The following is a 13,336-nucleotide window of genomic DNA, read 5'->3' on the forward strand; positions in this document are numbered from 1 at the left end:
AATCAGTGTGGCTGTATCATATAGCATACTGCTAATACTTCATTCAAATTCTTGGGTCCCATACTGTTCATGTTGTATATTAATGGTCTCATAGACAATATTAATAGCAACTTCAGACTTTTTGCAGATGATGCAGTTATCTGCAATGAAGAACAGTGTGAATGAAGCAGTTCAATATTCAGTCAGATCTTGATAAGATTTCAAAATGGTGCACTGAGAGACAACATGCTTTAAATGTTCAAACGTAAAATTGTGTACTTCACAAAATGAAAATCTTAGTATCCTATGAATATAATATTATTGAGTCACATTTGGAATCTGTAAACTCATACAAATACTTGGGTGTAACTCTTAGCAGGGACGTGAAGTGGAATGATCACATAGACTCAGCTGTGGGTAAAGCAGACAGCAGACTTTGGTTTATTGATAGAATGCCGGAGAAACATAATCAGTCTACAATTTCAAGAACTGGCTTTAAATACTTGCTCTAGGAATACACTATAACCCCTTATGTGTCAATCCCAGAGGGATAATGAGGATAAGATTATATTAATTACAGCATGCATAGAGGCATTTGAACAACCATTTTTCCCACACTTAATATGTGAATGCAACAGGAAAAAGCCCTAATAACTGGTACAGTGGGATGTTCCCTTTGCCATGCACTTCACAGTGGTTTGCAGAGTATAGCTGTATATGTAGACGTAGATTTAGAACAAGCTGACATCCATCACATCAATCAGAAATTATGTATAACTTATCCTGTATCCTACTACATTCATTTAAGAACAACATCTTCCCATAAACTACAGCATCATCAGAAAAAAATCAAAGGCAACTACTCACCCTATCCTTCGGACTGTTTATGTATATAGAGAACATGAGCTGACCTATGACACTTCCCAGGGACACTCCTGATGAAACCTATATCTTTTATGAACATTTGCTATCCAGAACTATGTACCAGTTACGTATCTGAGAACCTATTCACTATGCTCAGACTTTCATTATCAGTCTACTGTGGGGCATTGTGTCAAATGCTATCCAGAAATCTAGGAATATGGAATATGCAGTTCACAGGATATTGTGTGAGAAAATGGCAAGCTGAGTTTTGTACGAATGATGCTTTCTAAATTCTTGTTGATTTGCGGGCAGACAGTTTTCATTTGTGGGCAGACAATTATCTGTCTCAAGGAAATTCATTACATGCAAACTCAGAATCTGCTTTAAGAATCCTGCTGCAAACTGATATTAAGGACATTGGTTTGTAATTTTGTGGGTCTGTTCATTTACCCTGCTTGTATAAGTAAGTCAACTGTGTTTTTTTCCCATTTGCTTGGGACTTTGTGCTGGGCAGGAGATTTGTGATAAATGCATGCTAAGTAAGGGGTCAGTGCCAAAGCATACTCTCTGTAAAACTGAACTGAGATTTCATCTGGACCTGGAAACTTATTTGTTTTCAACTCTTTTAGTTGCATCTCAATTCCAGGATGCGTATATCTATGTCCTACATATGAGAGTCTGTACAATGGTCTGTATGATCCTCCTGCATGAATGAGCTTTTAAATGCAAAATTTAAAACATCAGCTTTCCTTATGCTGTCTTCTACTACCACATCAGATTGGCCACTGAGTCACTGAGTAGATCAAAGTTCTTCTTTTGAAATATCTTGGAATATGTTTGAAGGTCCTCAAATTTCTTACTTTTATAAAGTAAAACTGAAACTGAAAACTCACCTGTAATATGAAATGAGTAAATGCTACTTTAGTATCAGTAATGCCTTTGGGATTCAGTGGATACATTTTTCAAAGTAGCTGTGTCCAAATAGTAATGAAATATCCTTTTAAGCATCAAAAATTTTTTTGCTGAATCCCTTTATACTTCCTCACATATATATTATGAACCAAGTAATCCAGTTCCTGAGTCATGGTTCACAGTGCCTATCTAACACCTTCCAGGGGCAACAGCTTTCTCCAATATTTCAAGTTTTTTTGGCCAAATTAAGAAATTTGAAACTCTCTCATAACCTAGTCATTAAGACGTACATTCTTAGGTTAAATATTTAATGCAATAAGACAGGTGTTAAAGTTAGAAACTGTGTATATATCTTGAGGCAGTGTGATTCATGGTGTGCAAATTACTCCAATTATATTCAGTATTTGAGAAAGAGGCACTTAGTGACTTCCAGCAAACTTTAAACATAATTTCAAACTTTTTCTAAACTTTTTCTTGCTTGCATGCTTAACATAAATTTTTTAACAAATTAGCTCATTTGTAAGGTAATCGGGCATTTCAAGCTGTTTTATGCATGTGATCTGGTATAACATATTTTGAGAAGATCTACATTGATGTACATACTCCACAAGCTTGCAATGGTGTGTGGCAGAGGGTAACTTGTACTGCTACAAATCATTCTCTTTCCTATTCCACTCACAAATGTATCAAGGGAAAAATGACTGTCCAAATGTGTCCATATGAGCTCTAATTTATCTTGTCTTCACAGCCCTTATGCAAGATGTACATTGGAGGCAGTAGAATCATTTTGCATTCAGCTGCAAATACTGGGTCTCTAAACTTTCTCAGTAATTTTGTGAAAATAGTATTGTCTTCCATCCAGGAATTCTAATTGGAGTTCCTGAAGCATCTCCATAGTGTTTGTATGTTGACCGAACCTGTGTTACAAATCTAGCAGCACCTCTGATTTCCTTCAATGTCTTCCTTCAACCTGACCTGGTGAGGATCCAAAACACTTGAACAGTACTCAAGAGTGGGCCACACAAGTATTCTTTACAGGTGAGAATTCTCCTAATAAACCAAAGTTTACCTTCCCTGCTACCACCCTTACATGTTCATAATATTTCATATTGCTTTGCTACGTTACATCTATATATTTAATCAACACTGTAGCAAGCTGCACTCCACTATACTATTTTTAAACATTACAGTATTGTTTTTCCTACTCACTTGCATTAGCTTAATATTTTTATACATTTTGAGCACTCTGTTATTCATCATACCAAATAGAAATTGTGTCTAAGTCATCCTGTATCCTCCCACATTCATTCAATGATGACCTTTTTCATACACTACAATGTAATCAGCAAATGGTTGCAGACTGCTGATTACCCTACAGCCACCAGGTTGCTTATGCGTACAGAGAACAATATTGGTCCTATCACACTTCCTTTTGGGGCACTCCTAATGACACTACTTCCCTGATGAACATTCATCACCCATGACAACATACTGGGTTCTTTTATTTAAGAAGTCTTTGAGCCACTCACAAATCTGAGAATCTATTCTGTATGCTCAGACCTTCATTAACAGTCTCCTGTGGAGCACTGTATTAAATTCTTTCTCAAAATCTAGGAGTATGGGATCATACTGGATCTTTATGTATCCACTCTGAAATGACTGGAATCTGCTTTTAATGCCAATGGTTTCCTAAACCATATTATTCATGGTAATGTGTTGTGTTTTTTGGCGTTTCCATATTTTTGTCCAACTCCTATACTTTTATCACACTTTTATGACTGTGTGTGTGTAGCTGCTGATTATCATTCTTTTGCTCACTTTAGATTCCAGTATCACAATTTCCACATCACTGATAAATCTCCCATACAAAATAATGCTGATTTGTTTTCAGTTGCAAATATTACATTATTTGTGCAATATACCTTTCCATATACCAAAAATATCATACTTTAAATGTTTCTTTGTATGTAGGAATTGTTTGGTTGATCACTTTTACTTTTGAGTTTACCTGAAACTTGCTCATCAACCTTACTATTGATCTGCTGCACAGTTCCTGCATCTACAGCTACAGACATACTCTTTTAAACACTGTGAAATGCGTGTTGAGGGCACCTCTCATTTTACCAGTTAAGAGGGCTTCCTTCTACATCTACATCTACATCTACATCTACATCTACATCTACATCCATACTCCACAAGCCACCTGACGGTGTGTGTGGCAAAGGGTACCCTCAGTACCTCTATCGGTTCTCCCTTCTATTCCAGTCTCGTATTGTTCGTGGAAAGAAGGATTGTCGGTATGCTACTGTGTGGGCTCTAATCTCTCTGATTTTATCCACATGGTCTCTTCACGAGATATACGTAGGAGGAAGCAATATACCGCTTGACTCTTCAGTGAAGGTATGTTCTCAAAACTTTAACAAAAGCCTGTACTGAGCTACTGAGTGTCTCTCCTGCAGAATCTTCCACTGGAGTTTATCTATCATCTCCATAACACTTTCGCAATTACTAAATGATCCTGTAACGAAGTGCGCTGCTCTCCGTTGGATCTTTTCCATTTACATATTTAGTGCAGGAAGAACGATTGCTTCATTGCCTTTGTATGTGCAGTAGTTAGTGACATTCTTGTCTTCATGATCCCTATGGGAGCAATTTATGGGGGATCAGAGTATAATCCTAGATCCACCACTCAGTACAGATTCTTTAAACTTTTTAAATTGCTACTAACAGGATAGTTGGTGTCTATCTTCAAATGTCTGCCAATTCAGGCTTTTCACCATTTCCCTTGTGGTCTGCTGTGAGTCAGACAAGCCAGTGACCATTCCTCTTGGCCTTCTTTATATACATTCAGTGCACAGTGTTAGTGCTATTTGGTACGGGTCCCATACACCCAAGCAGTATTCTAAGGTGGGAGGCACAAATGTTTTTGTAAGCAGTCTCCTTTCTTGACTGACTACACTTTCCCAGAATCCTGCCAATGAACCAAAATCTGCTACCTTCTCTATCTATGACCGAGCCTATGTGATCGTTACATTTAGCCCAGAGGCTTTGCCTGTATGAGTTGACTGATTGATATGATAATGATAACATTATGAAAATTATAGAATGCTACTCAAAATATAACGGAAATTTCAAATCACATCTTGTTTGACAGTCTTCTTATTGTACTAGTCTTTTCGTTGTGCCTATCTGTGACTCAACATCTTCGCTATATGGTGAGTAGCAATCTATCTTTTCATAATATTGTCATTATTCCATCCTGGATTTTCCATTGTTTGACTGATATTATAGTCATAGGATACTACTTTTCTGTGCTTTGTAAAATGCCCAATTTTAATTCTGTGTACATTTAAAGCAAGTTGCCAATTTTTGCACCAATTTGATATCTTATCTGTATCTGATTGGATATTTGTGCAGCTTTTTTTTCAGATAGCACTTCATTATAGATAACTGAATCATCTCCAGAAATTATTAGATTTTAAAAATCCTTTGAAGGACACAAATTATGCAACCATTTTGTGTGAGATAAGTGCTTGTCTCAACAGACTGTATGAGCACCCAACAAAGTAACAAAATTGAGGATTCTAGTACACACACACAAATAGGGTACAAAGAAAGGCAAGCGTGCATTGAAGATAATTGCTGAAATGATGAGTTATGGTGCATAACATAAGCAGAGACCTAGTACAAAGCAGAAAGTCAGTGTAATAACTAATTTCACACAGAATTCAGAATGGATACATTGTCTCTGCCAACCTGGGACTCTCTATATGGTGAATATTACACTGATTCTGGAGGTGACTCATCTCACTCCTTGGGTCCAACACAGGCACCAAAGTTGCATCTGTTTCCAAATTGTGAGGCTTTGCCTGTGAACTGTAACATCTGTATGGCAGCCTCTGTTATAATAAGCATAATATTGACAAGCAGTTAATTGCTAAATTCAGTTGACCAGTACACATTCTGCCTTACAAGGCTACTGGGTACAGATGATCATTGCATTTTTCCCTATAATCTATGTATCAACATGCTTCACAAAGACCATTATGTTCTTTTTGGATAATTTAAAACTATATTTATGTGTATTTCTGAACTGAAATTTGTTTTATAGGCTGTACACAAATAATAGTCTGTGTAGGTTCATTATCAAATAAAACATGGCAGTATGTAAATAATTTGGGAGCAAAGGTAACAACTTACTGTATAGTATGTGTGTTGAGTCATCAACAGGCTCATAAACAAGACTGAAAATGTGCTGACTTTTGGATGAATCCTTTCCTGAGTTAGACTATGCATGTGCCATAGATCAAAAGAGACTCATTGGTAAACTAGCAAGTTTTCAGTCAACAACTCAACATCTGTACTATTTGGTGAGTTGTTATCTTTTCTCCTAAATTATTTCCATTCTACTAGGGCTTTCCATGCCAATAAGAATATGACAGTTGTATGATGTGACTGTTGGATGGCAGAGTCTGAAGATAACATTGCTTTCTCTCTCTCTCTCTCTCTCTCTCTCTCTCTCTGTGTGTGTGTGTGTGTGTGTGTGTGTGTGTGTGTGTGTGTGTGTGTGTGGGTGGGCGCGCGCACGCGCATGCGTGCGTGCGTGCGTGTGTTTCCTTGTTAGCTCCAAAGAAGGAATTTATTGGGAAGTTAAGCAGTTTTTCATCCTTTCTATGTGTGTGTCTACCACTCAGCAACTTCTGTGTTTGTTGAATAATCATGTACATCATATTATATTCCAATTTTTTTCTACCAATGCAGGTAACTTCCTGTAATAAAGTATTATAGTTGCAACAAACATAGTAGCTACATTTAATTGATTTTCTGTGAACTTCATATTCATTTCAGTAGTTAATCATAAATTGATGACACAGTATTTAACAAACTGTATCATTTCTAAAATAAAAAATGATGGAAACATGATTTCATGACAGATTCATTGCCTCTAAGCATTTCAAGAACTGTATTATTTCTTTGTAAAGAAACACTGAGAGAAATGTTAAATATCAATGAAGAAATTCTGTTTATCAGTTTTTGTTAATGTGTACATTCATATTTGCTGTAATCCACTTAACTGTGATTTTGTTTCAGCCAAGTTTGCTTTTTTAATTTACAGAAAGATTATATTTACTACATCAAGTCTCCTGGGAGTCAGTTAAATGATGTCAACAACTGGGTGCCAACAAAAATAGATCAAGAAAACTATTGGCCAAATGATCTCTATTTTATGAGCAGTGAGTACCCCTTCAAATAGTATTAATTCAAGATTACCAAATTTACTCAACTTTTCTGGTCCATTAATGATGCAAAGGTAATACATATTATTTTCTAACTACCATACATACCATATTTCCTCACCTGCAGTAATGTTGAACTTTAACTCTGTATAAATTACCAATGCATAAATATGGTAAGGAAAGCTCTGGCAGAATGTGAATAATTTAGGAGTGAAGGTGATAACTCACTTAACAGTGGAAGCATAGAGATGTCAACAGCAACAGCAATAAAAGCTTTTCTAGCCTTTGGATGAATCCTTTGATGAACAACTGAAATTTGACTATCTATCATCATGCCTGGAATTAGGGACATTCTATCCACATCCAGCCCAATCCTCCTAAAATGATATTCTGTCACAGACCCAACCCACACAACACCCTTGTCTATATCTATGTCACTGCCACTCCCAAATCTTTGCCACAGGATGAAGGCGTAGGTGCGGGATGTGCCCGATTCACCCACCCAAGACATCCTACTCTACTAATGTCAGTGATTAACTTACAAATGAATTAATGTGTTAAATATTTGATGTCAAATATGTAAAACCTGATCTAAGAAAAGTTAGTTTCTCACACATCTCAATGTTTATGACATCATATCTTCTAAGCTATACGTCAAATAATAATATAAATTTTGATGATCATTCAGTGGAATATGTGGACACTGTCTGTAAAAAATGTTGCAAATGATATCAATAATAAAGAAGTAATAAATCAAAATGGCATGCATGATGCTGAAGTTTCACTGCATGAATAGTGAAAATGTTGTAAAGAATCAACTTTCTTCTTTTATTACTTTGTGGGGGGTGTCAATGAGATTTTTTTTAAGGTTTGAAATTACGTGCAACGTTTGTTGCAAACTATGATACTGTTATGCAGAAATTACAACTGAACTAGTGAAAAGATTTTTTTTTATTTTACTGATGACAATATCGGTGTGTTTTGCAGGTAATTTCCAGTCCTCTTCAAAATCCAGTTTTTATTCAATACTTGCAGATGGATTATACCTGAGGGCCAATAAGTCTGTAATACATGAATCTCCTACTGTATTCCCTGGATGAATGGATTTATGGTGCAGAATTTTAGAGAGTTTTTAAAAAAGTTATGAGATATATACTTTATCTTTTACTGACCTTGTCTGCCACATCTTCTACATCTACATCTATATCCACATAGATACACCACCATACAATGCAGGGCAGAGCTTCCTTTATCACATCAAGATAAGCAGCTGGTGAACAGAGCACCCTGTTCCTGTTTCTCTTTCTGCATTCACTCTGGAGGAATGTACACTATCACATTTCATTTGGGGGTGTCCTTTAAGTAAATATTTTTGAATGATTGTCATACCATTTGCTGTACTGTAATTTTGAAACACATTTAAGAGAAATATATTTTGATTTGGTTCAGATATTGAAGAGCACATTCTCTTGGTCTTTGATTTGCAACAGAATTTTGATGAGCATTATGGACCCTTTCAGTTTGTTTTCATTTTTTGTTATACACAGTACTTTTATCTTCTTTGCCTTTCTTCTAAAAATTTTTGCTTCATTTCTTTTCCACACAGAAGGATCTGCTTCACCTTTCTTAGCACACTTTATTGTCATTTCATGCCCTTTATTCATAAGTTCTGTCTCCACAGCATTATTCAGAGTGTTAACTTGTTGAGTTTGGCTTTTGCTTTGACTCTCATTATCTAATAACACTTAAATTTCAACAGCGGCAGTAGTTTGTGAATTGTCATTTTTTCCTATTTTCCAGTATCTTGCTTCTTAATTCTTTTTTGGACATATTGGTACCAATATTCATCCTCTGTTTTCTTATGTGAGCCTTCAGATTCCTCTGCTGTAATGAGCTCATAATTTTGTAGAGCTCAGGTCATGACCTCTATGGTAGCAGGTGGATTGGGATGCTGGTTTGTCAGGATGAAGTTACGTTCTCCCACATATATGTGGGTGCATTGGTAGTGGTGGGTGGAATCATATTGTGGAGCATCAGTAAAACATTCCTGGTTAATAGTGTCTTTTATTCATGACAGTTACAGAGACAGAATCATAGCTGGGAAGGTGGTCAGTGGCCTCTGTCATGTAGTTTTTCATGATCACTGGAGCTTTTTTGCTCCATTTTAGTTTTCTGCATCTTTCATTTTCTGACCTGTCTGTTTTTCACTGTCCCTCGTCCCACCTCTTTTACATACAATGCACTTAGCTTTTCACTCTTATTAACTCATTCATGATGTTTTAGTAGTAATGTCTGTCTTGCATATTACCCTGTCTTCCACCTCTCAGCTGTCAGGTTTTCAGTCCTCGTCTGGTGCAATCCCCAACAATCAGTCTTTCCTTCTCGTCCCACCCAGTAAGTCTCCCCTGACCCACAGTTCTGGGTAAGTTTTCTGAACTGTAATCCTTTCCCTAAACCTCTCCAGTCCCTTTCCTTCACCCCTCTTCCTTCCCCTTCAGCTCTTCTACCAGAAGAAGAAGCCACAGGCTCCAAAAGCTTGTAAAAGTTAAACCTTTTTATGTGTGTGTTCTCCTGCTGCCCCTTGGTGAGTAGATTTTTTATCTATCCATTTACACAATATACATCTAGGTTTAAACTGCAGTTAAGGAAGATAAAAAAATTTTAGTAGGAGTGCAATAAGAACAGATGAAAAGGTTCCAGCTTCCTCCGTATCAAAGTATCTACAAAATGAAAGTTAAACTTTGGTACAATAACATACCAAAAGATGAGAAAAAAACACACAATTCAAATCTAACATAAATTTAGTTTGTTGGTGAATTTTGTTTCATAATAGACCATTACTTAGTTGCTTTTTTTACCGAAAATAGTGTAATTCTCTATTTGTGTACTTACCATTTTCAGATAGTCTATTTAGTCTTCTGCACACATTAATTTATTACTTTAATGATTGATAATGTATTGCATATTATTATACAATGAATGTTATATATGTCATCAATACGCTCAAAATAATTATTACATAGACCCAACAATTAAAGAAGCATGGTATGTCCGACTGAATTAGAAAGTTTCATACCCATAAGATTTCAATTTTATAAGATATAAGATATGAGGTTTTGATACTTTGCTACAGAAGAGCTAACCAAACATGTATTAAGATATGAGGTGTGGCTGTAAAATAATGAGACTATTGCTGTAAAGCATTTTATTTCAAAAACATACATATTGAGTTATTGTCACCCTCTATATATTCTGCTTCTCTTTCCATGCAATGCTCTATGCAGATTTTACATTTATGGAAACAGTGTTGGAAGTCTTTTTCTGTGAGCTCCTTGATGATGTGTTCCACTTTTTCTTTCACTATTTCAATCAACTGAAATCTTCTATTTCAAATTTAACAATGGGAATAAATAATAATCACATGGTGCTAGATCAGGAAAATAAGATGGGTTGTCTAACATTGGGCTGCTGTACTTTGCTAGAAACATCTTAACAGACAGTACAGTATGAGCTGGTGCATTATCTTTATGGAGGACCCATGACTTGTTCTTTCGCGATATGTTTTTTTTTTTTTTTTTTTTTTTTTTTTTTTTTCCCCCCCCCCCCCCATGGAGTTGAGCAAGAACCTCAAGGTTGTAATGCTGATTAACTGTCTGATCTTCAGGAACCCAGTGAAGGTAAATAGTTCCATGAGTATCGGGGGGGGGGGGGGGGAAGGGGGGGGGGCAAAAAAAAAAATCATCATCGCTTTGAATCTCGATTTCCTCATTTGAATTTCTTTCCTGCTCATTGAAGTTGGACCCTTCCAATGCATGGATAGGGATTTGGTTTCTGGATCATAAGTGAAAAACAAAGATTCATCACATATTATCACACTTTCCAAGAAACTATGATCATTTTCAAGGTATTCAAAGTGTGCAAACAATTTCACAAGCTTGTTTTCGTTCACTCATAAGGCTTTTCAGCACCAGTCTAGCCATGCCTTGTATGGGGCTTTCAACACTGTAGGAAAAGACAGGTTGCTACTTTACCATAAAGAAGACACACCAAGTTGCAGAGTCACATTTAAGAGACACTTACATATAGCTTTTGGCCACAGTCTTCATCTGTAAAAGAGACACACACACCATTCACACGCATAAGTAAGCAGACCTCACACACACACACAACCGCCAACTCCAGTATCTCGGGACAGCCTGGTAGGTAGCAATCTGTCTTTTCCTACATTCTTGATATTCCTGCCTGGAGTTTTCATTGTTGCATGGGACTTTTCACCCTATGTGGGACACATTTCCTAAAATGTAGAAACAAGTAAGTAAAATCTGACAATTTTTGAATTATGAGCTATTGCTATCTTAATGATGAGCTGGTTGTAGCATTTTGATTTTTGTCCATTATTTCTAGGGCTTTCTGTAGAAAATCATAGATGGCACTAGTTGTAGATTTATTTTTTCTGAAAACATTCTGGGTACTAGTGAGGATTTTGTTTTAGTCAAAAAACTTTATTAACATGTTATAGATTACTATTCCACTACCTGTGGTCAGTGGTGAAAACAATATCTAGAAACATAAGACACAAAGAGAAAATTTGTATCAGAATGTCGATTTACTCGACTTCGTCTCCGTTTCTTCCAAATATGAATCAACTGACATAGCACCCTCCAATATTTCTTGGTGAAAATGAAACAAATAAATGTAAAATCTACAAATAATAGGAAAATTTATCCTAATATTAAACATTTTAGCCTATTTTATCTACACTGTGTTCTTTTCAATGTACTACAGGTTCTATAGCAGGTCGTGAGGGAATAATTTGGACATCAGGTTTTCTTGTACCCACCAAAACGAAAGGTTGTTTGAACATCTACTTCACTGATCAAGAGCCATTTGATGGACCATATAATATTGCTTCATTAGATGTAAGTTGAATGTACTATTATCATTATCAAAATATTACAAACATTGGCTGAAGTGACACAAATGTTTAGTGTACTTATTACTTGGTACTAATTGTACCTAATGTATAGAAATTCTGTTTAAAGTAAAAGGTGAACAGTTGATAGCGTGAAGTTAAATTTCACTGTTAAAGAAGTATTTATATACTAGTAATAACTTCGAGTTACTGAATTATGTTAAAGATTAGCAGAACAAGTTGTTCATATTATAGAAATGTAATGCATGAGTAGTAGGTGCTCCATACGTAATTTCTTTGTTTTAATAGGATCAAGACTATTCTTACCATCGAGTAATTTGGAGAGATGTTAATGGTGATGGCCTTTCAGATGCTGTGACTGCTCGTTTCCACACTGGACTCTTAGGTATGCTTCAATTTCCTTTGAAACATTGGCATTTGTTTCAATAGTATAAATTAGAATATTACTTGAGTAACTGCTGGCTGGTACTTACTTTCAGGAAGCAAAATGTATGGTACTGCCAATAGGCACACTACTAGTTTTCTGAACTAATTATTCCATTTTCAGGGAGGACTAGGAGGTGTGTTGAGTTAAAAAAAAAAATTACGCCTCTTGGACCCGAATATGAGGGACACTCACCTGTACTGAGGAAGAGTGTACATAAATATCTTTAGTTCTCAAAACTACTTAGTGTTTCCATTGTATCTTTATATGCGCTACTTAATACACTTTGCTTCCTGGAGATAGGTAATGACCAGCAATTCTGTCTCATAGTTTATTAGTTTTATCTGTCAAGTTTTCCTTTGTTAATATTACTAGAGCTTCTGATTATAATTATAAACATTCATTGTTTTTCAATTTACCACAATTTTGTTCAATTACCATGCTTCAGGCAGTGTAACAAAACAGTTCCTGTGGCTTGAGAATCCAGGTAACAGTCAGTTGGAAGGATGGACTCAGCATATGATAAACGAAGATGGAGCTGATATACATTTTCAGATTGAGCAATTGCCAGTCGGTGGAACAGCCTATGATGTCCAGCTCAATGGGGAATTCTGGAATGAAAAGGTCACAATATACTATGGAACTGACAATGCAAATTTCTGGCAAAACCCTTCTGTGGTTAGTATAGGATCTCTTTATGCTCACATTTAATGGTAGTTCACTTGTACAACACATAAGTTTACTTACTCATGACCTGTATATTAGACTAAATATTTGTAATGTAAATGTATAGATAAAAAATCAACTCACCGAGCGATGGCAGGAGAATACACACACAAAAAGTTATAATATTTACAAGTTTTGGAGCCAGTGGCTCCCTCTTCTGGCAGAACAGTTAAAGGGGAAGGAAGAGGGGTGAAGAAGGACTGGAGAGATTTAGGAAAAGGGGTACAGTTCAGAAAAGTCACCAGAACCCTGGGTTGGGGA

General features: G+C 36.1%; 1 protein-coding gene across 1 annotated transcript in view; it reads left to right on the forward strand.

The window, feature by feature from the left end:
• The window catches only part of LOC126235871 (uncharacterized), a 41,706-nt gene that overhangs the window by 1,233 nt on the left and 27,137 nt on the right, over positions 1-13,336 (forward strand). Inside the window, exons 2-5 of the mRNA XM_049944775.1 lie at positions 6,872-6,989; positions 11,778-11,911; positions 12,214-12,310; positions 12,798-13,027. Of these exons, the coding sequence (XP_049800732.1) occupies positions 6,872-6,989; positions 11,778-11,911; positions 12,214-12,310; positions 12,798-13,027 (579 nt within the window). The remainder of the gene's footprint in view (positions 1-6,871; positions 6,990-11,777; positions 11,912-12,213; positions 12,311-12,797; positions 13,028-13,336) is intronic.

The sequence above is a fragment of the Schistocerca nitens genome, chromosome 2, assembly GCF_023898315.1.
Source record: "Schistocerca nitens isolate TAMUIC-IGC-003100 chromosome 2, iqSchNite1.1, whole genome shotgun sequence".
Classification (NCBI taxonomy): Eukaryota; Metazoa; Arthropoda; class Insecta; order Orthoptera; family Acrididae; genus Schistocerca; species Schistocerca nitens.